The 22,119-nt window shown below is 40.1% G+C and overlaps 2 protein-coding genes across 4 annotated transcripts in view; both read left to right on the top strand.

Moving 5' to 3' along the window:
- Brwd1 (bromodomain and WD repeat domain containing 1) overlaps positions 1-11,097 on the top strand; it is a 153,031-nt gene extending 141,934 nt beyond the window's left edge. For all 3 annotated transcript variants that reach the window (XM_004631770.2, XM_023716038.1, XM_023716036.1), the window contains one exon: positions 9,203-11,097. In XM_004631770.2, coding sequence (XP_004631827.1) covers positions 9,203-9,594 — 392 coding nt within the window. In that variant the 3' untranslated portion in view covers positions 9,595-11,097. The remainder of the gene's footprint in view (positions 1-9,202) is intronic.
- Positions 11,098-12,715: 1,618 nt separating this feature from the next.
- On the top strand, positions 12,716-22,066 carry Psmg1 (proteasome assembly chaperone 1). The gene is made up of 7 exons (XM_004631767.2): positions 12,716-12,917; positions 14,165-14,271; positions 15,265-15,416; positions 16,011-16,073; positions 19,010-19,208; positions 20,440-20,576; positions 21,866-22,066. Exons 1-7 carry the CDS (start codon positions 12,781-12,783, stop codon positions 21,938-21,940), a joined length of 870 nt encoding a protein of 289 aa, XP_004631824.1. The 5' UTR covers positions 12,716-12,780; the 3' UTR covers positions 21,941-22,066.
- The last annotated feature ends 53 nt before the right edge of the window (positions 22,067-22,119 follow it).

Here is a 22,119-nt window from a genome sequence, read left to right as displayed (position 1 = left end):
GACTGGGAGGATTTGGACTATGCAAAATCTAAAAGAGTTCTTCGACGTTCAAAAATAAAAACCAGAAACCAGGGTAGAAGGACTGTGAGATACCATGATGGAGATGATGATAGAAGCTTAGAGAATGTGTTAGAGTTCAATGATTGCACCTTATGACCTTGAGGGAAGGCCAGTTATTTAAAGAGAAAATGGACTGGAGTTTGGTGAATGCTGGCTCATGAAATTATTTTTTTGTCTTACAATTCAGGGAATATATTTATATTTTTCTATGAAAAGTTATGAATGTGACTAAATCATGACTGTTATTTTTATTTGCACTTGCTGGTCTTTGTAGCAGCATTCAACACAGGTGCCAAAATATGCTTCATTTTGGGGGCAGATCTACTTTAATAGTATTTGACTACATATAGCAAGTTTGAAATATGTTAAACACTAGACATCCTGGTTATGAAAACCAGTGAGCATTACTTTGATGGTAGCAAGTGTTGTGCAGTTCTTTTTCTGAATTTATCCAGAGGTAGTTTTTCTAACTCCTGTGCTTTAGGAGAACAATTTCACATGACCTATGTTTACAGATTCTTCATCCATATTATGTGTATACTGACATTATAATCATGGGAAATGTGACCATGATTAGCAGGCAAGGTACCACTCCCTGCTTCTATTCCTTCCTTGGCTACTTGAGGATATTGTATTATACTAGATTTGGTCATATTCATTGAAATGGTTTCCAATTTCTTTCCAGTGCTATTGGGTCATTTTTCTTTTTAAGGACAACGTGATCACTTTTATATTATAAACTTGAATTTATAAAGTGCTAGTAAATTATTTTCAGTGCTTGAGTGTGTATTTAAAGCTGGAAGGCCAGAACATAGTCATAGTATTTCCTTTCACATTGTTCACTAACAAAATACCATATAATTTTATCTTCTGTCCAATGTCTTCTGGCTTTCATTGTGATTTAACCAAAATTTTGCTCTTCCATAATCTTACTCTGAAATAGAGGACTTTGTGTGCCTTAGATTTAGGGAAAGTGTGTTGTTAAGTAGGGCTAACAAAGAGTATTTACATTGTATGTAGATTTCCCCCATCTGTATTAAAATTATAGGGTTGAGTTTTTTTAAGTGTGCAATTGTAAATCTTACCTGTGTAGGACAGTAGTTCAGTGTCATTTTTCATCTCTTTGTTTTCGCCCACTGCTACCAGGTGCAATCTTAAGTGTTCTTTGCTGGGGCAACTAAGTATTTATTAGTGACCTCTAGTCTAAGTGAGAAGAAGCTGTCATGTTTTGTGAGAAAATAATTTAGGAATCCAGTTAAAGTGAAATATCACCCTGAATACCTATAGTATACTTTGTTTTTGAGCCAAATACAGTAATTACTTCTACTTGATAGCTTTTATGCTACTCCAAACAGTGTAGGTGGCCATTCTTAGCTTGTTTGTGCCTGAAATGGTTTACATATTTTCTAGTTAAAAAGTTACAGTATTGCACCATTAAGTTATTTGTTAGCCCTAATTGTGCTTTATTTTAGACAGAGTTAACCCTTTTTCCTATTTCCTTGAGGTGACAGGAAAAGCATCTGATTTCTGATATCAGTGTTAGAGAATATTCTTAGGTGTTCTACCTTTGAGTCATCTATTTTATTTGACATGGTAGGACATACCTTTTCTTTCTACTCCAACATAGGGAAGGGTGCTTTTGGACATTTCCAACTGAGATAGGTGGGATAACTGCCTGTCATTTGATGATTTAGAGAACCCTCTCACCACATGGCCAAAAGAACAATGCTTTTCTTCTCAGAATTCCTGTTGAGTGAACAGGAGGCAGACTGATTCAGTGTAATTATCTTGACTGTTCACTTGAAAAAATTCACGAGATGCCTTTTACATAAAAATGGTAATTGTTTTCACATCCATTAATTTATTTAACTTCTTTCTAAGCCTCTCTGCTTTATATTTGTTCTCAGGGCTGTAACTCCGTGTTACCATCATCTGCAAAAAGGTACCAAAAATCCACAAATAAATATGAAATACATTTATGAGTACATACTTTTCTTTTGTAAACCAATTTTTGACAGTTTGGACTTCATTTATAGAACTGTTTTCATTCTTTGGACTGAAGTAACTTGTCATGGACTGACTGGTCATGCAATTACTAACTTACCTTTTTTTCCAAACTGCTGAGACTTTTTTTTTTAAATGGAAGCAGTATTTTGTTGTAATCAGATTTAGTTTTATCAGCAAAAGCAGGAATGGGCCTATGATTATAAAGTGTGGTTGACAGTGGAGGCCTCTCAACTTCCAAAGGAAAATTAAGGACTTGGGGAGCAGAGCATTTTTTATGGTTTGTTTCGTTTTGTTTGGTTAGTTATGGTGCTATTCCTAAAGTTAGCTTTGAATATGTGACACACACCCCTAAGAACCTTTAAGGAAAATTAGTAAGTAATAAGTAGTTAAATTGTTTACATCAAGCACTAGAACATATTTGACTTTACTTCACGTGAAATGCGCAGGGATTTAATGCACAGATGTACTTTAATGTTTAGGATCAGCCAGAAAAAGACAAAAGTGGATTTCAAAGTGAAAATGAACTGGTCCAGAAAGAAGTGCTATAGCTTTCCATTGCACTTGAAGTAACTTAATGGTGTACATGAAAAAAAGAAAAAAAAGATTTTTTTTTTTTTTTACCTGTGGTTGTGTATGTCCAAAGTCCTAAGATTTTATTCATTTATAATTTTTAAAAAGCTTTAGATTTGATTTAAAAAGTATTTAGATTTGATTTTTTTACTTCTTTTGAAAGATTAATTTTACCAAGCATATTAAGTGAAAAAATTCAAACATTTAAGACAGATAAAGTTTAAGAAGTATTTTTTTCTTCCCGTATCTTATTTAAAAAGGGTGTACTGACAACATGTAATTTCTGAATAAAAGGAAATTTTATCCCATGTTCAGATTATTCTGAGGGTGGTCATTCTTGCTTTCTCTTGTCTTAACTAGAAAATACTTTATTTATTTAGCTGAAATTATTTTCAATTTAGTAATCCTTGGAAACAATGTGGTAACAGTTATTTTTGGCTTTTAAGGTACACCACAAAGCTCTCTTTAAAAAAAAAAAAAAGTGTTTTATTAAGAAATTGGAAGGAAAGATATTTTAGGAAAAGATATGTCAAAACCTGGACGTACAAATGGAAAAAGGGTTGTAAAAGAAACCAATAAAACTACGTCCAAGGATGTTACTGTCCAGAAATTAATGCAGTGCATCAACAAGCCCTTGATACTTTTTGGTGAACTCTGAAGTAAAAAGTTTTTATTTAGGATAATATTCTTGATCCCTTTTCTAGAAAACCTGTCCCCCCTTTCTTTGAAACACAGTATTTATTAACTGTCATATAGCACAAAAACTAAATTGGAAGGGTTTTAATATCTTCTATTGGTATGTTAATGTCATTCTGCTGTGTATCAGTAGAATATAAAAACATTAAAGATGCATGCAGTATTTGTTTACTTTTGTACTCTGTTGCGTTGATTTTTCAAGTAACTTTCAAGTTGTTAGAAAAGACTTTTGCTTTGCCTTTTTATAACTGAAATAACCAGCTCTGTTCTTTTCATCAGTAGTAAGTGAATATTTTTATTTATCAAATATCTTACAGTTGTCACCAAATACTTCTAAGTTTTCTTATGTTGTGTAGAAATTACAGTTCAGTTATTCTAGTATAATGGAGAGCCACGAGTATAGTGGCAGAACTTTTCACCTCTTAAATTATATAAGGTACATCCTCAACTTCTCTTTTTGAAACCAGGAAATAATAAAGCAGAAACCCCAAGAATTTGCAGCTTAACAACTTAACATCTTTCTCTTCTAGTGTTTGGGGACCTGAGGACCAGACCAAATACTATTTGTCAGTGCTAGAGAAACAGTAGGGCAATGTGGAAAAATTTTAGATTTCAGCTAGATTACTACATGTTCATCCTACTTGTAGCCCAAATTGTGAATTAGTGGCAAGGACCAAAGAGTAAAAAATACAATGCTGAAGGTTGTGTTATCTTTTCTTACATTTTCAGAAAGCTTGGAACTTTTAAGATTACAAATGCCCAAGAAGAAGGGCAACATGAAGATTCTCAAATTTCAGAGATTTTGTTTTTTTCAGTAATCTCATAATCTATCAAACTGGTTTCTAAATATGTTGTCACACAGGTAGAAAAATATCATTAGTCTTAAGAATTGCTTCCCTAGAGGTGCTGGTGGTGGTGATCATATAATCTGTACCCCACAAATCTGCATCCTGTGTCTTAGCATGTATGTAAATAACTGTAGATTGTACACCTTTCTCAATATCACAAGACCAATAGTTTCACTGAATTCTACTTCCTGGTCATACTTTAATTTTAAGGTAAGTTTCATCATTTATTGAAATCCTTTAATGGAAGTTTGGTGATCCCACCAAGAAGAGGTAATCTAACTGTCCAAACAGAAAGAAGATCAGCTTAAGGCTATGTGAATTGTAAGCAGTCCTATTCCTTGGTCCCATAAAGATCAAGAAATTACCTTAGAAGTTTCCTTTCTTCATCAGTGGTTGAAAGTTGGAGAATCTTTATTTTTAATGAAGTTAGTTTTCTAAATCTGGATCCGTCCTTAGATTGCACAGCCTCATCTAGTTCACCCATGTGATTCTAACCATATCATTACAGGAGCCAGGCAAAACCATGAGCCTTTATATTTTTGAATAAGATTTTTAATGTTTTCTAACTCATCCACCTAGGACCCAGTTTTTTTGTTTTGTTTTGTTTTTAACTGGGAGTGGAACTCAGAACCTTGAACTTACCTGGCAGGTGCTGTGCTGCTGAGCTACATCCTCAGCCCCTGAACCAGTTTTAAGTCAGTTACTAAAATAATAAAACATAATGTTGCTATCTTTATTTTTTTATTCAGTCTACAAACGAAATGGGTCCCTGTACAGAGTTCCCCGTCCCCTATCCATTGGTGATTTCATTTTGTGCAGATAGGTCATGGGTTGGCAGGCTGTAGGTACGTTAGGACACCAGAATGATTTAGGAGCCTGCTGGGCTTGAATGGTGTGCTGGGCAGCCCTGCTGCTTGTTTTAGTGAGGTAGTCTGGTGGACTGAAAACCCAGTATTTACTTCTGGAATTTTATCCTGTCTGCTTTTATTTTGAAATGCTGAGATGTTTCTCTGAGGAAGTTAAGACAGCACAACCCTGAGCATTACATTAGCAGGTAGGTGTGAGGTCCCTGGACTCATACTTTTCATTACAATTTTGATAATTATAATAGAAATGTTTTGGGAATCATTAGAATGATTGCCAGCTCTTAAGGAAATCAGAAAACTGTGTGCTAAGTTAGATTAGCTGTAGCTTTAAGAAAACAACTTGAGTGGTGCCCACCATTGCATTATTGGGTCCCGACAGTTACTTGGCAGCTCAACTGTTAGTTGAGGTCAGCTGAATCATTTTTGCAGCCAGGTGCTGCCTGGGGTAGAAGTTAAGACTATAGGTTTCCCCTTCACCTAGAAAAAACAATGTTTCAAAGTCCAGCAAGCTCCAGAAAACACTGCCTCCTACTCATGCTTTCTAAATGGACTTCAGTTGGTAGCATCTTTTGGAAACTTCTTTGGAACTATAAAGATGATTGGCAAAGATCCATTGCTTTCTGAATTTGAAATCATTTCATCATTTACAGTGGAGGTAGGCAAAGAAGAGTGCATCCCTAGCCAGTTCAGTCATACATTTGTTTCCCTCATCCTCAAATTGTTTTAAATTCTGCAATTTAAAAGTGCTGATGAGATTATATATTTTTAATGCTTCCATAGTAATGCTATGATGTTTACTTTGGATTTAGAAAAATTTTGGACGACATAATTAGGATATAAATAATACTTAATGTGGGAACTAGAGGTTGATGTTTTGAAACAGCTGTCATATCTGTACCTTTCACCACATGCAGACCTGCCTAGACAATGCACAGCTGTGTATATTACACAGCAATCAGTCATCCAGGCCCAGCAGGGATGGGCCTACCAAGGGGCATGTAGCTTTTACACTCCTGACCCAGAGGGTGCTGTGCTCAGGAGCGCAGCAGTGCCTCCATCCCTCAGGTGAGCCCTGACAACTAATCATGGGGACAGTACTGGGGTGGGGTTGTGCTGACTTTAAATGATGCTGTCACCAGTGCGCTGATAAGCATTTTCCAAAATCCTTAAGCTTGTAACCTAACACAGGAGACTTTGCTAACCCCACATTCTGTATAACCCTAGAAACTATTTTCTCAAGAATAAAGCACTTCAGGCCAGGGAGATGGATCAGTAGAATAAGTGCTTGCCTGGCAAGCGCAACAGCCTGAGTTCAATCCCTGATTCTGTCAGAAATAAAGCACTTCATTTAACAAGTTCTCAGTAATAAAATTAACACTGATTTATAAGTGTATATTTAAAAAAAATTTTTCTTATATGGTCAACTCGTCTTCAAGTTATATGTTGTTTATTTTTATTTTTTTTCCGGGGATGGAACTCAGGCCCTTGCGCTCTCCAGAGAAGTACTTATTCCACTGAGCCATCTCCCCAGTCTATGTGGTGTTTATTGTATAACATGCCCATTTCATCATCTTAGACTTCAGAGATAAAGCTCTATCAAGTTGGAGTTGTTGCATAATCTAATTCTTAAATTCTCTCTCTGAATATAGCTCAAGTTCAGCCCATAAAAATTACCTTTAAAGACCTAATTTTAGCTCCCATTCCAGACTTACCCTTTTCTGGATTTGAAATGATCATTAAAATGCATTAGAGTTAGTATTTACTGGGTCCTGGATTGCCAGTGCATTTCCATTATGCTTGAGAATGGCTGCAATTTAAATCATTTTGTTCCACAGAAGTTTTTAATCAATAGGGTTTTTATGTTACACAACTAGACGTTAACAATCACTTTTCTGATTTTTTTTCCAACATGAAAATGGGTGCAGTTAGATGACTCATACCCAATATAGTCTTGTTTCATCATAGACAGGTTTCACATTAATTTTTATCTTAAATACAAGAAAAAATTTTAAATGGTGTAAAATTTCAAAACAAGATTTCACCTTAGGGGCCGGGGAGGTAGCTTAGCAGCATAAGCACCTGTCTGGCAAGCACAAGGTCCTGAGTTGGATCCCCAGTACAAAAAAGAGAAAAGATTTCACCTTAATTTTGAAAAACTCGAGTCTTTTGTGCCATATTCTAGAATTTAGTTAACATTGATGTATTAAGAGAGTCATTTTGTATATGAGGTTGTTTGGTTGTAGGTAATCAGCTCATAATTAAAAGATTCATAATTTAAAAATTCATTGAAGAGATAGGAAAACCAAACTGTAAGTGCTTCCCTTCCCACAGAGCCACCTGAGGGAGGTGGAAGTGCTGGCATTGCGGGTACATGCAGGGACTGTGACCGTGGCTATCATCTTAGCTTGCTGATGTGTCGCCCAGGTGCCTGGCGATTACACTGAGAACATGGCATCCTTAGACATTTCACTGGACAGCCATGGCAGTCACATAATTAGCAAAAGAAACTAGCAGATGTGCTGAGGTTGCTCTAGGTGAAAAACTTTCTAACTTATTTGGGGAGAATGCCACATCTCTTTTGGTGGGTGAGAGACTGAAACAGGGTCTGGCTTTGTAGTTGAGGGTAGTGTCAGACTCAGAGACCCTCTTGCCTCAGCTTCTTAAGAGCTGGGATTCCAGGCACGCACCACATGCCCAGGAAGAACTCCAGATCTTAAAGCACAACTTTGAAATGTTTCATAAATTTAAAATCTGAAGGGCATTTATTGTGAGGAGTGAGGACTTTACTCATCTCTTTCTGGCTGTCTGCAGATGTCAGCCCACAGAAACAGTTTTTATTTGTACCATTTGCTGTCCACAGCTTGGTGTCAGAAGGGCAGATACCTCCATTCAATGAGAAACTAAGAAGGTTGGAAGTTTTGCTGCTGCCAAGAAATAGTGTTACTTGATTGCATCCGAGTGAAAAGCCCTTATTTAGCATTTAGTATTTAAGATTGCTGAGTCCTCTAGAAGTCTAGTGTGGGTTCAGTAGAATTAGATTTTTTTATTTGAGTGTTTTATAGCCTGTCCTCGTTGCCTGCTGAGTGTCTGGACTAGCTCCCTAGTGAGTAAGGTCTGGCACTCAGGGTCTAATAAGTATCAGAGACAGTGAAGAAATGCCACCTCCGCCCAAGCAAAGTACTGAGCTTGATTTTGAAAAATCTGACTTTGAGCTATATCCTGGCAAAAATAAAGATGTGAGCCACTGGTAGAGTAGATGCCTGTACAGCATGCATGTGTACTCCAAAGTTCTCTGGGAAACTGCCTCTGTCTGGGAGGACATAACCCCTGCGCAGTGCTTTCTGCTTTGCTTGTGGGCCAGCAGATTCCTCACAAAGCTTCGCCCATCTAAACTATCGTCTCAAAGGAAGTCTTTGGCTCTTAGAGCAGCGAAGGTTCCCAGCACCCTTTGCTGCTGAGTTTCTTACGAAAGCTGTACATATATGGCTGTCAAAATTTTTAGGGTCATTATGATGGGTGTCTGGCACATGCTTAGCTCAGAAAACAGTTGAATAATTTAAGATTTACTTGCCCCCCCCCCCCAAAAAAAAATCAGGATTATGAAAGCCATGTTTCACTTATATAAAACCAGCATGTACTTTCTTTTTGTCTGCCAATTAGTAATTTGACAGTTTCTTTAGTAAAGGAAATACTGCTCTTGAAAGTCAACCTGCAGGATCATCTTGAAGTCCGAGCTGATGCTGTATGAGCATAGATTCCTGCAGCTTTTCTCCTCGTTTAAGTTCAAGGAAAGTTATTTTAGAACTTGTATTAAATATTTTGTACTAGTGAAATGCAGGTTTAGAAATGACACCCAAAATTTAAAACATGGTTCTATTTTCAAACTGGACAGTGAATGTTTTTGAGTGAGTGGCTTTATGATGCTGAAGGTACTTCATTTTTGCAAGTCAGGTACTGTGTTAAGTGACAGTTATCCTCATAAATTAAAAAAAATGTAAGGTTGAACCAGTACCAAAGAGCAAATGTTTCTAAACTGCTTGGGCAACGTGAGTTTTAGAATTCCTGTTAGGAATGTGCTGTTGAGGAATGTTAAGTAGTAAAATCTTGTGTTACAAGATTTTTTTGCATTTACATGAACTTTCACTCATTTTTCAGAATCTGTTCCTAGAGACAGAGAACCCAATACAAAAATGAGAACATGTATGCATAATCAGGAGGATGCAGTGCAAATGCCTAGTGAAACTCTGAAAGCAAAAGTGGTACCTGAGAAAATTCCCCGCAGATGTGCTACTGTTGCTGCAAATAAAATAAAGATAATGAGTAACCTAAAACAGATGATTTCAGCACCAGAAAATGTCTGGATTAGGAAGAGTAGCAGAAAACTGCCCCATCGAAATGCTTCTGCTGCGGCTAAGAAAAAATTACTGAATGTTTGTAAAGAGGATGATACAACCATAAATTCTGAAAGTGAAAAAGAGCTAGAAGATGTTAGTAGCAAAATACTTTTTCTAAGGCGGTTCAGACCCTGGAAGGAAAAAGCGCAATAGCGACTGAGAATATAGAAGTGGTGTCTGGAAGCAAGCAAGGGCCTCAAGTAGAGCGGCAGCTGCTTCTGCTCCTCACCCTCAAATGAATTCCTTGTTGCCTCCCGTGAGGAACTTTCTAAAAGCCATACTCCAGCGGTCAAGGCTTCTCTCCCAGAGCCTGTGTGCACACACAAGCAGTATAGGAGGTAGGCTGTGAGCCTGTAAGGCCAAGGAGGTAGGCTGTGGAGCCTATAGTGAGGTGGGAAGACAAGTCAGGGCCTGTTGTAAGATTGCTATTTGTTCCAGAAAGCAAAAACCTGGAAGAAATTTCTTGATTTGTTAGAGGAAGAAAATGGGAAGTGGACAGGATACACAAGAAAAACTTTAAAAACTTAGAAAATTTCAAAAGTTTAACCTGATGCTAATTTAAGAGTTCTCCATTAGAACATAAAAATTCAGGCCACCATGACTATTATGGCAATGCAGAGATGGGAGGGAGAAAATGGAGCACATTTCCCCAGGAAGTGCCAAGGAGTCCATATGACTTTGGGGTGGAAAAAAACCTTTTGTCCCTGTAATTCAGCTCCCAAAAGATCAAACCAAAAGGACCAAGAGAGCTGATGCTGGAGGTGTGAATTCTGACCTACAGTGTTGGAAATAGGCAGTTGGAGAAAATCCTTTAATGTCTTATTTTATTTATAACATTGGAATTTATACTGAATGATCACTTAGATGACTAAATCAGGGATTATATATTTTTCTATGAAAGCTATGAATGTGACTATCATTCCGTGTAGCAGCAAAACTTAAGAAGCAGGCTTAGTTTTAATTAGAAAATAAAATGAAAAGTATAGTTTAAGATCAAATTGGTCCTATTTTTAGATGACATAAAATTCTTTTATGTTTATAGCACCTTAAAAGTTAGAATTTAAACACTGAGCAAATTTATTAAATCTTGTAAAACTTTAATAACAGCATGTCTGGTCTATTTTATTGTGGCCTTTGCTAGGATTAGAAATTTTGATCATTGTACTACAGAGAATTTATTTGCAATAGGGTTTGATTTGTTAATAGGTATTTGTTGACATTAAGATCACCAGATTAAGTGAATGTACTGCCAGTACTTTTTAACATAGTATGATGCTATTGGAAAAATAAATTGTTAAAGATCTGTGACTATTAATACGATTTGCATGTGTAAATATGAAAAAGCAAAACGTAGAAACTTAGAGGTTCCTATTTCTTTTTCATAAAGACTAATGCATATTTTTTCATTATACAGATGGGCCAAGTGTCTAGATTACTTGAAATATTTGTGGCTGCATGCTTGTTTACAAAAAGTTTTTTAAAAAGTGTAAGCCAGAATATTCTAAACCAGAATGTGTGTACATTTCTTTTTTGGAGTGTACTTTGAAATACTGATCAAGTTAATCGCTCCATTAACTTGCTAGAACAGGTAAGAAAGGAAGAAATCCTAATAAAGTGCTGTTAATTACAGATGCATGGGGTTTGATTTTGGAGTTTTAATGAAATGCATACATTAATTACCAGTCTACAATTTTCATTTCAGAAATTCTTACTGGGTATATTATATTCTCAAGAAATATAATGAAATAAAAAAGTCTTAAGTGAAATGCAAAATTTCATGCAAAGTTTTCAGTTTGTGATGAATTTGAACTTCCAGTTTGTAATTTACTGCACTAGGGTTAATTTCTGTTAGTATCTGAGATTGTATGGAAAGCCTTTCATGATGGAATCCCTAGTCTGGCTTTGTATTTAATTTGAACATAATCTTGTCTTTTCACTTTTAAAGTGCTTGGCCTAATTTTTTTCTAATTGCATGAAATAAGCATTTGTTTAAAATTACAGTTTTACAAAATTTTTCTCTGAACTATATGGAGAATTTAAATTATAGCCAAATGTATTACTACTGTATAATAATAGTAGTTAATTTCCAGAAAAGGTTTCTTTATAATGTAATTGAAAAATCAAATTTAACATTTTACTGGTAAGATGACAAATTAATCAACAAAAGGACTAAAATCGGTGTCCAGATAACTCCTTACTCTGCAACTCATTCTATTAGACCAATTAACCAGGAGTCCTCGTCTTTTACAAATATCATACTGGTAGTGTCGTATATTCTTTCTCACTAGGGAATACCCAGTTTCCTAAGCTTTTACTTGCTAGCAGCTTGGTTTTAATGTGTTTATTCCTAAATATTCATTTTATAAAACGTGTAAAATTACTAAACACTGATTGTGTATAAATAACTTTGGTACCTTTCCACATTTTAGGACATTTTCAGTTTTATTTTAGGACATTTTTTTAATTTTATTTTTAATCTCAGGGTTCCCTTCAAACACCAAAGTAGTACTTACATTTATGACTACTGAAAAAGACTCTTAATATGCCTGCCATGCCATTACTGTAGGATACGGTTTTTTTCATTGCAGTAGTAGTTTCACTTTCAGCTAAATTAGTCCCCTTTGTCTTGAGCTTCTAACAGTGCTCTATGAACTGTCTTCCACGACATGACAAAAAAGAACCAATTCAAAATTCCGATCATATACTTTACTTATTAATGAAAAGCTGTTTAAAGGAAAACCAATTTGTACTAGTTATAAATGGCCAGTTTTTAAAAATCTATTTTTGCATTCCCATGAAAATGTTTAGGTCAGCTGGACTATCACCAGGTTTTAAAATGTGAGTTCCTGTACCGAGTAAAGGTGTTTTTTACACCACCATGAAGCAATGTATTTCTTCCTGCCCGTCCACCCGCGCCGACTGAGGCAGTGCCTGCGACGGCCAGGTGTGGAACAGGTGGTTAGCACAGCAAAGCTCAGCCCAGTCACCCCAAACGAAGGACCAAGGAGTCCTTCAGGACGCGCTTTTCCCGGAGAGCGGTTCAGACTAGAGCGGGCGTCAGCCACGCCCCCTTCGGGCCAGCCCCCTGGGACGTCCCACGCTCCGACTCGCTTCCTGCCCCTCTAGCCCGCGGTCCTCCAGTTTCTGTGTCTCCTCGCGGATCAGGCTGCGGAAGGGAAACCAAGCGGGGCAGGCACGAGGCGGAGGCGTGGCCTCGCTCGGGGTGGGGCCCTGGGCGGTGCAGGGGAAGAGCAAGGGCTGTCGGGGCGTGGCTGTGCGTAGCTGCGCAGGCGCTATTTGGCGGCCCGCAGTTGGGCCCCACGGGTCCTGCTGGTGGCCATGGCTGCTACGTTCTTCGGAGAGGTGGTGAAAGCGCCTTGCCGGGCGGGCGCAGAAGATGACGAAGAGGAGGAGGAAGAAAGGAGGAGGGAGACACCCGAGGATCGGGAGTTGCGGCGGCAGCTGGCGCGGAAGAGGTGAGTGTGGTGCGTTGGGCCGTGTGCCGTGAGGCGGGCGGGCCCACGCGTTCTTTGCGAACCAGCCTCTCCCGGCAGTCTGGCGACCTAGAGCTTCAGGGCCGCGGTCTGCACGGTGAACTCTCTGGACACTAACTTGCAATGCTCCTGCCTCAGCCTCCCACAGTGCTGGGATTACATCCTCGACGATTCCCTTAAAAACGCTTTTTATCCTACCCCCATCTGTCAGGTAGCATCGTGTCAGTTGTAGAAGGATGCTCTGACCTTAGCATTTCGAAACGTACACAAGTGGTAGAATAGCGACGTGACCTGTGACTTCTACACGGTCGTGTGAATTCAGGCATGAAGATTTTCTCTTTGTCATCACTGCCGTTCACCTCGGTATTTCTTGCATCTCGAAAGGTTTAGGCATTTCCGTACTTGGGCTATTAGCAGTGATTTTCCAGTAACATTTGTGTCCACTGGGTTCAGTTCTCTAGCTTTCTCAAACTTGAAATTTTACAGTAATTTGTGTAAATCAGAGTTGGAGCAAGACCCATACCTTACACATTGAGGGCTTCTTTCATGGAAAGCAGTTCACAGTGCTCCCTCGTGTGTGTGTATGTATTAGTTATAGGGATTAAATCCAACACCTTAGTGCTGGGCTGCATCCTTAACACGTAAAGGGTTTTCGTGTTTTTTTTTTTTTTTTTTTTTTTTTTTTTTTTTTTTTTTTGAGATATCGTCTCAAATTCCTTGCCATCCCCAGCTTCAGCCTCCCACTGTGTGGGATTATACCTGGGCTCCTCCTTTCCTCCCAAGGGCTCTGGATTTGTCTAATTGTGCCCTTCTGGAGTCATTTAACAGCAACTGTGTATCACCTGCGTTTACCTCCCTGTGAGTTTGTGCTGAAGGCCTGCAGATTCAATGTTGTGTGGGCAGGAAAGCTTGGAAGTGGTGCTTTCAGTTCCTGATTGTTCACAAGCCAGCTGCCTTTTTTTCGGGATACAAACATTGACCCACTCATGACAGCATTGACCCATGCTGTCAGGTGGGCAGCATGAAGTTTATAGGCAGCAGTGCTAGCTGTCGGTTATCATTACCCTAATCTCATTTCTTTAGGATTGTAGTTAAAGGCTTTATAAAATTAATCACATGTTTTCCCTGCTAGTAAAGGCACCAGCATTACACAGATAGATGGTGCCCTTTCCTCATAATGTACTAATTGTATTGAAGTTGCTTCAAGTTCATCTTGTTTCTCGTGTTAGGGAGGTGCGACTTCTTCGAAGACAAACAGAAACATCTCTGGAAGTTTCTCTGTTGGAAAAGTATCCTTGCTCCCAGTTTATAATTGGAATAGGAAATAATGCAGTAGGTAAGTGAAAATGTGGAGGGTGAGACATTTGTTGAAAGAACAAAATCATGAAGTTACTTGTTTCTTTTCATCACATAAAATCTCAAATGTTGGTTAAAGACCCGGAAGACTATCTTTATGAGTAATGTACCGCTTGTTTATTTGTACCATCTTTTTATGCATTTTGTACAGTGTCTCACTACACAGCTCTGACTTGTAGTGATCCTCCTGTTTTCAGGCTCCGCAGTGCTGGGACTACAGGCGAGCACCACCATGCCCAAACTTGGTGGGGGGCTTTGAGGGCAGGGGGGTGTGGTTGGCATGGCATGTGGTGCCAGGGATTGAACTCAGGTCCCTGTGCTTGCCTAAGCAGGTGCTTAGTCTGCTGAACTATCTCACTGGTCTCCATCTTTTTAATAGATCTAAAAAGTAAGATTTTAAAGAAAATATTTTTGGCTTCAGGAACTTGCTACTCAAGGGACTGTTTCTAGTGTGGTGAATGTATTTAGGTTTGAATGTGAAAGTTAACAGATTCCTTTGAGAACATAATGAGAATTCTGAAAATAATCACTGGTATTTTTGAGCACTGAAGTTCATTGCCTCGAGTGATTCCCTTAGTGAATTGCTGTTCACCTGGTAGAACAGTGTAGGCTTTAGCTAGAGAAATGTCTACTTGCTTTATAAATTTAGGGTGCTCAGGAGAGCATTTGGGAGCCCTAGTTGTAAGATACCACTTGTTCCCACAGGATTTAGGAAATCCCTGTAATTAGCTGTTGCCTCATTCATGTAGAGTTCTCTGGGCCTTTTCAGAAGACTGTTGTCAGGCTGTGAGAGTGTGGTGAAGCCTCTCCGCAAGACCTTAGTTACCTTTCCTGCAGAATGGTAGTAGTTGATGACGTTGAATGGCTGTTTCAGCCCTGGACTACTTGGCTAACTTGAGCTTGCATTTTATTGAACAGAAAATATAATTTGTGGAGCCACTTGCTAAGCTACATAAATTATTTTTTTCCACAGCATTTTTGTCATCCTTTGTTATGAATTCAGGCATCTGGGAGGAAGTTGGTTGTGCTAAACTCTGGAATGAGTGGTGTAGAACAACGGATGCTCTACACATTTCCCCCACAGAGGCTTACTGTGTGTTTTATCATCTCAAATCAAACCCTTCGGTACGTGTGACTTGACCTCTCTGTCTCAAGGTTGTTATCCCAGTGTCACTGGTAGCGTGTTTGCTGATGGTGTACCTCAGGCTCTCAGGTGCCAGGTCTCAGTTGCTTTCTCAGCAGCTGTGTGAAATGCCACAACTCAGAAATTTTAAAACTGCTAACAGAGTCAGGGAAGTAGGAGTGAAGGTTTGTGTTAGCCAGCTTTTTGCCCTGGTAAGAAGCCCTTGAAGCAACCAGCTTATAGAGAGACAAGGTTCACCTTGGCTCATGGTCTCAAGACCCCTGATACGGTGGACCACTGTGGGGTGTGGTGGGGCAGCACAGTACATAGCAGAGCCATTTGCCGCTTGGCCTGGAAGAGAGGAGAGAGACTGGGGTCCCACCATCCCCTCCCAGGATGTACCTTGAGCAAACCTAAGGCCTTCCATTGAATGGCTTCATCTCCTACTGTTTCCACCAGGCTGGGAGGGAGTTTAGGGATGGCATGAGCTCTGGAACTGTCTGTAGCAGTATACCTTAGGGGTCACGTGATAGGAGGCAATGGAAGATTGGCAGTGTGTAAAATTTGGGCCAAAGTCTTGACATTTGCCTTTGTAGGTTTTCCTCTGTCAGTGCAGTTGTTACGTTGCTGAAGATCAGCAGTATCAATGGCTGGAAAAGGTAAGAGAGATGAAGACCTGGAATTGGGTAGATGGTAGGAGTTGCCAGTTTCAGAGGGCTCCGTTTGCAGGCAGATACTCTGGGACAACTGAAAACACTGAGGTTCTGTGTCATCCAGGCAGAGTAGCTGTCATCCAGAATACCAAAACAAAACAAAACAAAACAACAAACCAAGAACTAGGGAATGCTGGTGAGGGTGCAGGTCAGGAAAAGACCCTGTCTATACCACAGGGAGAATGTGGACACATGTGGGCCGTTTCCTCAGAGTTAAACTGGGTCCATGTGTATTCTACTGGACACTCTTGTATATGTGCCTGGAGGAGTAGAGTCACTGGCTTCTGCCCATTAATCATGGCCTGTGCAGATGCCACATTCTGAGGTCAGCCAAGTGCTATGAGTGGCTGAGGGGGCATGGCTGCATGCCAGCCAGGAGGATAGAGTACTGCCATTTTCAGGAAAGTGGATGGAGCCAGAGATTGGCATGTGACGCCAGACTTAAGACAAGTGGCACATGTTACGTTTTCTACATGGAATCAAGCATGGAGGAAGCAGTGTGGAAGGAGAAGGGAGACTGTTCATTAGATAAGAGAAGGCATGGGCATGAAGAAGCTCACAGCCACAGTTGGATATATGACTAGAAATGTCACACTGGAAATACATGTGTAATAAGTCCTAATAAAAATATGCAGGAAGGGAGTTTGGGGTGTTTTTTTAACATACTGTAGTAGTTTGCTGTAGAATATAGAAAATAAACTAGGGTTTTTTTTGTTTTTGTTTTTTTTTAAATATGACCCACCTAACAGATGCACTCTATGTTGTGTAAAGAGTTCTCTAGGTCATAGAAGTTAAAATGACAGATGTGGTGGTGCACACTTGTGATGCTTGCATTTAGGAGGCTGAGGCAGGAGGATCATTGCAATTTTAGGGCCGGCTTGGGCTACACATCAAGGCCATGTCTCAAAAAACCCAAAGGCAGGGAGAAAGAAACGTAATTGTTTTTTTTTTTTTTTTCATCCACCTTATTGAAAGCAAAGCAAAGTCATGTAAGGGAACACTGTCACAGCCAAGGGTGAAAACCAGCAGTGAGGATAAAGGACAGACTTGAAAAAGTGGTAGCTGGTGCTCTGGGAGTGGCTCTTGTCCCCCACTTCTGCTCCCTCCAGGCTCCGGGGTGTGGCATGTACTTTTTGTAGCATTAGGCAGATCATTCATCTGTGGGGAAATTGTACACATAATGTGTGCCCGTAAAACACATTTTTGAGTGAAGGATTGAACTCAAGAATTTGAGCGAGCCACTAATTTTGGCAGTTGTCTAACTTAAAATGGTTGGGACCAGAAGTGTTTGAGTTTTCAGCTTTGTTTGCATATTCACAATTACACTTTGGGGATGAGACCCAGGTGTACACCTAAACTCTAATGCTTTACACACCTTATATACATAGCCTCAGTGTTGTAGATAAAATATGTGTACAATACTTTTAATAGTTTTGTGCATGAAACAAGGTTCATGGTATGAAATTTTCCATTTGTATAATGTGGGTGCTCAGAAATATCCCTTTTTGGAACATTTTGAAGTTTGGATTTGAAATGCTCTCATGTGTTCTCTTATGCATTCTCTTTGTCTGTCTGTCTGTCTGTCTTTCTGTCTGTCCGTCGTCTATTTTTTTTTTCCCAAAACCCAAAAAACTCATTTTTTACCTTTTTTATCGGCAAGGGTGGGAGGATTATTTGGGATTGAACTTGAGATCTTGTGCATGCCAGGTGGGTGGTTATACTGCTGTACTATCTCCCTGGCCCAAAACTTTTATTTTTATAGTGCTGGGGACTGAACCTGGGACCTCTGACATGCTAGGCAAGTGCTCTGCCAGTGAGTTACATCTCAAACCCTTATTTTTATTTCACTTTTTGTGTGTGTGTATGTGTCATTTTGAGACAGGGTCTTGCTGTGCAGTTCAAGCTGGCCTTGAGCTCACTTTGTAGTCCAGGCTGGTCTCGAACTCACAAGGATCTTTCTGCCTCAGCTTCCTAAGTGCTGGGATTACAGGTGCATGCCACCAGGCACAGCCCTTATTTTTGTTTGTAATGGACACAGAGTTGTACATTTTTCCCCCTAAGGAGTGTTCTTAGGGTTCCTCTAATTTGGTCTCATCTTCAAAATAATTGATAATTACCCACAGTCTAACAGTTCTTGAGTACTGTAGTCTTTTAGGGAGGAAAATAAATTAGGCCTGTGGATAATGTTCTCTTTCTTAAATGGGATGGACCTGGTAACAAACTTGCATAGTGTTAACTTCTCTATTTACAAAGCCATCATCTAAAAAAAATTGTCATGTAAGTCATTATGACACTTAATATAAAATATTGTACTCTGTTATTATTGGAAATAGCCATCTTTATAAAATATTTTCAAACAGTTGCAGTAACCTAAAATTTTTTTCCTTAAAAAGATAGCTGTTTTCTCTGTTTTAATGACTAGATTTTATTAAAAGATGGAGTGATCCTTGGCTGTCAGGTGGACATTCTCTCAGTTGTAGAAGAGGACCCTGAGGGCCAGAGCAGGTGAAACCTGCCTATAGTCGCAGCTCAGAAGTGCATTTGGTCAAGACCCTCTTCCACACATCCCTGGTGGTGGGTGAGGGAGTGAGTGTCACTATACTTGTGACTGATTTCCTGTGGATGGTGGACCATGGTGAGGCTGATTGATGATTGCCTCTAATGACATGGTAAAACTGCCCTTTTCTTGGGAGACAGTCTTACTATGTAGTGCAGACTGATTTCAAATTTGGTATATATCCCAGGCTGACCTAACACCTGAGATTCAAGACCCTCCTGTCTCAGCCTCCTGAGTGCTGAGATTATAGGTGTGCAACAAGAACCATGTCTTGCTTTTTTTTTTTTTTTTTTTGGTTTGTTTGATTTGAAATCAATTTTGTTAGGTTTTCGGCACCTGTCCAAAGAAGAACATGCAGGTAACTGTTCTCACATGTCGACACGTCACTGACTATAAAACCTCTGAATCTACTGGCAGCCTGCCTTCTCCTTTTTTGAAAGCCCTGAAAACACAGAACTTCAAAGACCCTGCATGTTGCTCCCTTCTGGAACAGCCAAACATCGTGCACGACCTTCCTGCAGCAGGTAGGAGGGTGGAGATGCATAACATTCACCTTTATCTCATGTAGAGACCACCTCGAGGTGGTTTGTCAGTGATGACTGGCAGCAGCAGGTTGCTGCCTGCCTTTGGTGACTGCAGTCTGAGTGCAGAACATTTGGGATGAGTTTTCAGATGCTGTGGAGGCAGAGTTAGCACCTAGAACAAACAGCTCAGCTGCTGCATGGCGCAATGGGCTTGTGCTTTGTTACCCTTGAGGCCTGGGGTCAGGACCAGCCAGAGTTGGCAGAGATGAGGCGGTGAGGAGCTGGTGGAAGCGCTTCCCTATTACACAGGAAGCTTGGAGAGCGAAGCCTTCTAGCTACTTCTGTGTCGGTTGCTTTAATGTTTTTAATTAGCACTAATTAATGCTTTAATTACTGGCACTGATTGTATTCCACCATCATGTCAGAAATAGGTTGCCATTTGCTTTTCAGTGATATGTATTTCATAAAGTTATATATAATATATATACAATTGTGTCTTATTTTTCTCATTGCTGAGATAAATACCTGATATCCAAAGTCAAAGGAGGAAAGGTTCATTTAGCTCACAGTTGCAGAGGTTTCAGTCTGTAGTCAGCTGGCTCCAAGGCAGGGTGGTGTGGCAGAGGGACCTCCAAGAAAAGAGCATTTCATGGTGGGTAGGAGGTAACAAAGCAGGCAAGGGACTGTAATACTGTCTTTCTACCCCTGACATCTTGTCCAGGCTATTCAGGGCAGGTAGCACCCACACCTTAATCCTAGTGCCCTTGTTCTTAACACTGCACAGTGAATCAATCCCAGTGTCACACACTCTAGATCCAGCCACCTCTGAAAAACCCCATCTGTGACTGCATAGGGGCACATAGACATAAGCATAATGGATTGTTGTGTGTTCTGTGGATTGCATTAAAGTAAATAGATCTTTACCTTTTATGTAAAGTCTAGTAGATTAACAAGTGATAAATAGCAGCGTGCTTTGTATACTTACATGTACTGTAATTTGTTCATTACAATCAATGAAATTTAATCTTGCAGTTGCTTAAAATTGTCTCAGTATGTTGAGGAATAAAGATATTTGTAGAAGTAAAAGACTGATAAGAAAATAAGTTGGTTTTGAAAGAATTGCTTCAGCATGACATGATTTTCTAAAGCAGTTTTTTTATTATTTAGAATTATTTAACTTAAAAATGATGTCCTAGAGAACTTGAGTGGTTTCTTCCTTGTGTTTTCCTAGTGCTGAGTTACTGTCAGGTGTGGCAGCTCCCTGCGGTCCTGTACCTGTGCTACACTGATGTGATGAAGCTGGACCTCCTGACGGTGGAGGCCTTCAAGCCTGTCCTTGCTTCCAGAAGCCTGAAAGGGCTGGCTAAGGTGAGCTGTGAGCTCGCTGACCAGGGGCTGGCTGTACCCTAGGACGCGCATCCTGCCAGTGCGCAGGCCTGGCCTCAGCAGGCAGACAGCTGCCCAGCTTGGCAGATTGAATCTGAGCGCTATGGTTACGTCCCACCTGTCTGTGTGGACAGATGGTTTCACTGCTCACGGAGTTTCTGTAACTCATTGATTGAGACGGTTGTGATGTTTAAGAAGGCATTTTTGAATGTGATACATGTTAAATTATTTTAACATGTGTTCACCTCATTTTTATAAACTGGCTGTGTGAAGATGAGAAGATTGAATTGCATAATGGACCTCTGCCCTGCCCTGATCTGTGGGCTCTTTCCTTGGAGAAATACTTTTATCAGAACACATCCACATGTGTGTACTCATGTATATATATGACTTTGCCCATAATTTCAGTGGTTTAGGGACTCCCTTCTTTCTCCATGAGATTCTGTAGTTTAAGAGGTACTTTAAAGGAACAGGTACTGAGAATATAATTCTGTGGTAGAGCACTTGCCCACCACGTGATCCCCAGCCGCATGTGTGTACACGTGCCTGCACTCATGGTCATTTGGGTTCAGTTACTATGCGTTGAGTGTCTCTTTCAGGGTCTGTGCTGACTCATTGCCCTGTTTGCTGCTGACAGCCCTGGCAGCTAAGGAATTAGAATCATGTCATTGGGGGTCCAAGCATAGTCCACTCTTAGCACCTGAAGGGGAGATTTACATAGCATCGTAGGGCCAGGGATCTAGCTCACAGCACAGCACCTGCCTGGCATGCACAAGGTTATCAGTTTAATTCCCTGTACAAAAAATAGCATTGTAAATATTGTTGTCACCTGCTTTGAAGGAACAGTTTGTGGGAAAATGAGGTTGTTGCCCTGACGGGCACTGGATTTTTAGTGTCTGAATCGAGCTGGAGTTGGTGCCTGGCTCCCATCATTGTCTAGTTTTTTCATTTGGCATATGGGACAGGTGTGAGCTACCCCAAGCCCCTGACTCCTTGCTTTGTGGTTGTGGTCACTGCCAAGGGGCCTGAGAGCTTTAGGTGACCCACGCTGAGGCTGTTTGGGCCTGGGGCACTGGGCAGGAGGTTTCTTTGGGGAGAGGCTCCTAGCAGGGTGGTAATGCAGCCAGCTTTGAAGGGTGCTGAACCAAAGGCTAGAAGCCAGGAGGGAGCTGTGTGAGTGTGGCTGGGGCCGCTCAGTGCCACTGTCCTGGGGAGCTGAGCACTTGTGCTGTCTCTGATTGATGTCTTGCCAACCTCTTCTCTCCTTCCAGAACATTCCCCAGAGCACAGAGATTCTGAAGAAGCTGATGACAGCAAATGAGATTCAGAGTAACATTTATACGTGAGCCAAGGATTGTCCTCTAATGTCTGCCAGCATCCATTTGCTAAGGGGTGCAGCAAACACTGCTGTGTAGGTTACTTTGGGGGACTCTATATTGAGGGGGATAAAACAGTAAAAAAAACTGTGTCCATTCCTTTGTGGTTGAGACTATTTGCACCTGAAACAAACTAGACGTTTTTCTTT

The sequence above is a fragment of the Octodon degus genome, unplaced genomic scaffold, assembly GCF_000260255.1.
Source record: "Octodon degus isolate 3935 unplaced genomic scaffold, OctDeg1.0 scaffold00045, whole genome shotgun sequence".
Classification (NCBI taxonomy): Eukaryota; Metazoa; Chordata; class Mammalia; order Rodentia; family Octodontidae; genus Octodon; species Octodon degus.
This window is presented reverse-complemented; position numbering and strand designations above follow the sequence as displayed.

Excerpts from the sequence above, each read along its gene's own strand:
- Psmg1 (XM_004631767.2), top strand. The coding sequence starts at position 12,781 with ATGGCTGCTACGTTCTTCGGAGAGGTGGTGAAAGCGCCTTGCCGGGCG. Across the intron at positions 16,074-19,009 it reads AGTATCAATGGCTGGAAAAG|GTTTTCGGCACCTGTCCAAA; the intron begins GTAAGAGAGATG and ends CAATTTTGTTAG. Across the intron at positions 20,577-21,865 it reads GCCTGAAAGGGCTGGCTAAG|AACATTCCCCAGAGCACAGA; the intron begins GTGAGCTGTGAG and ends CTCTCCTTCCAG.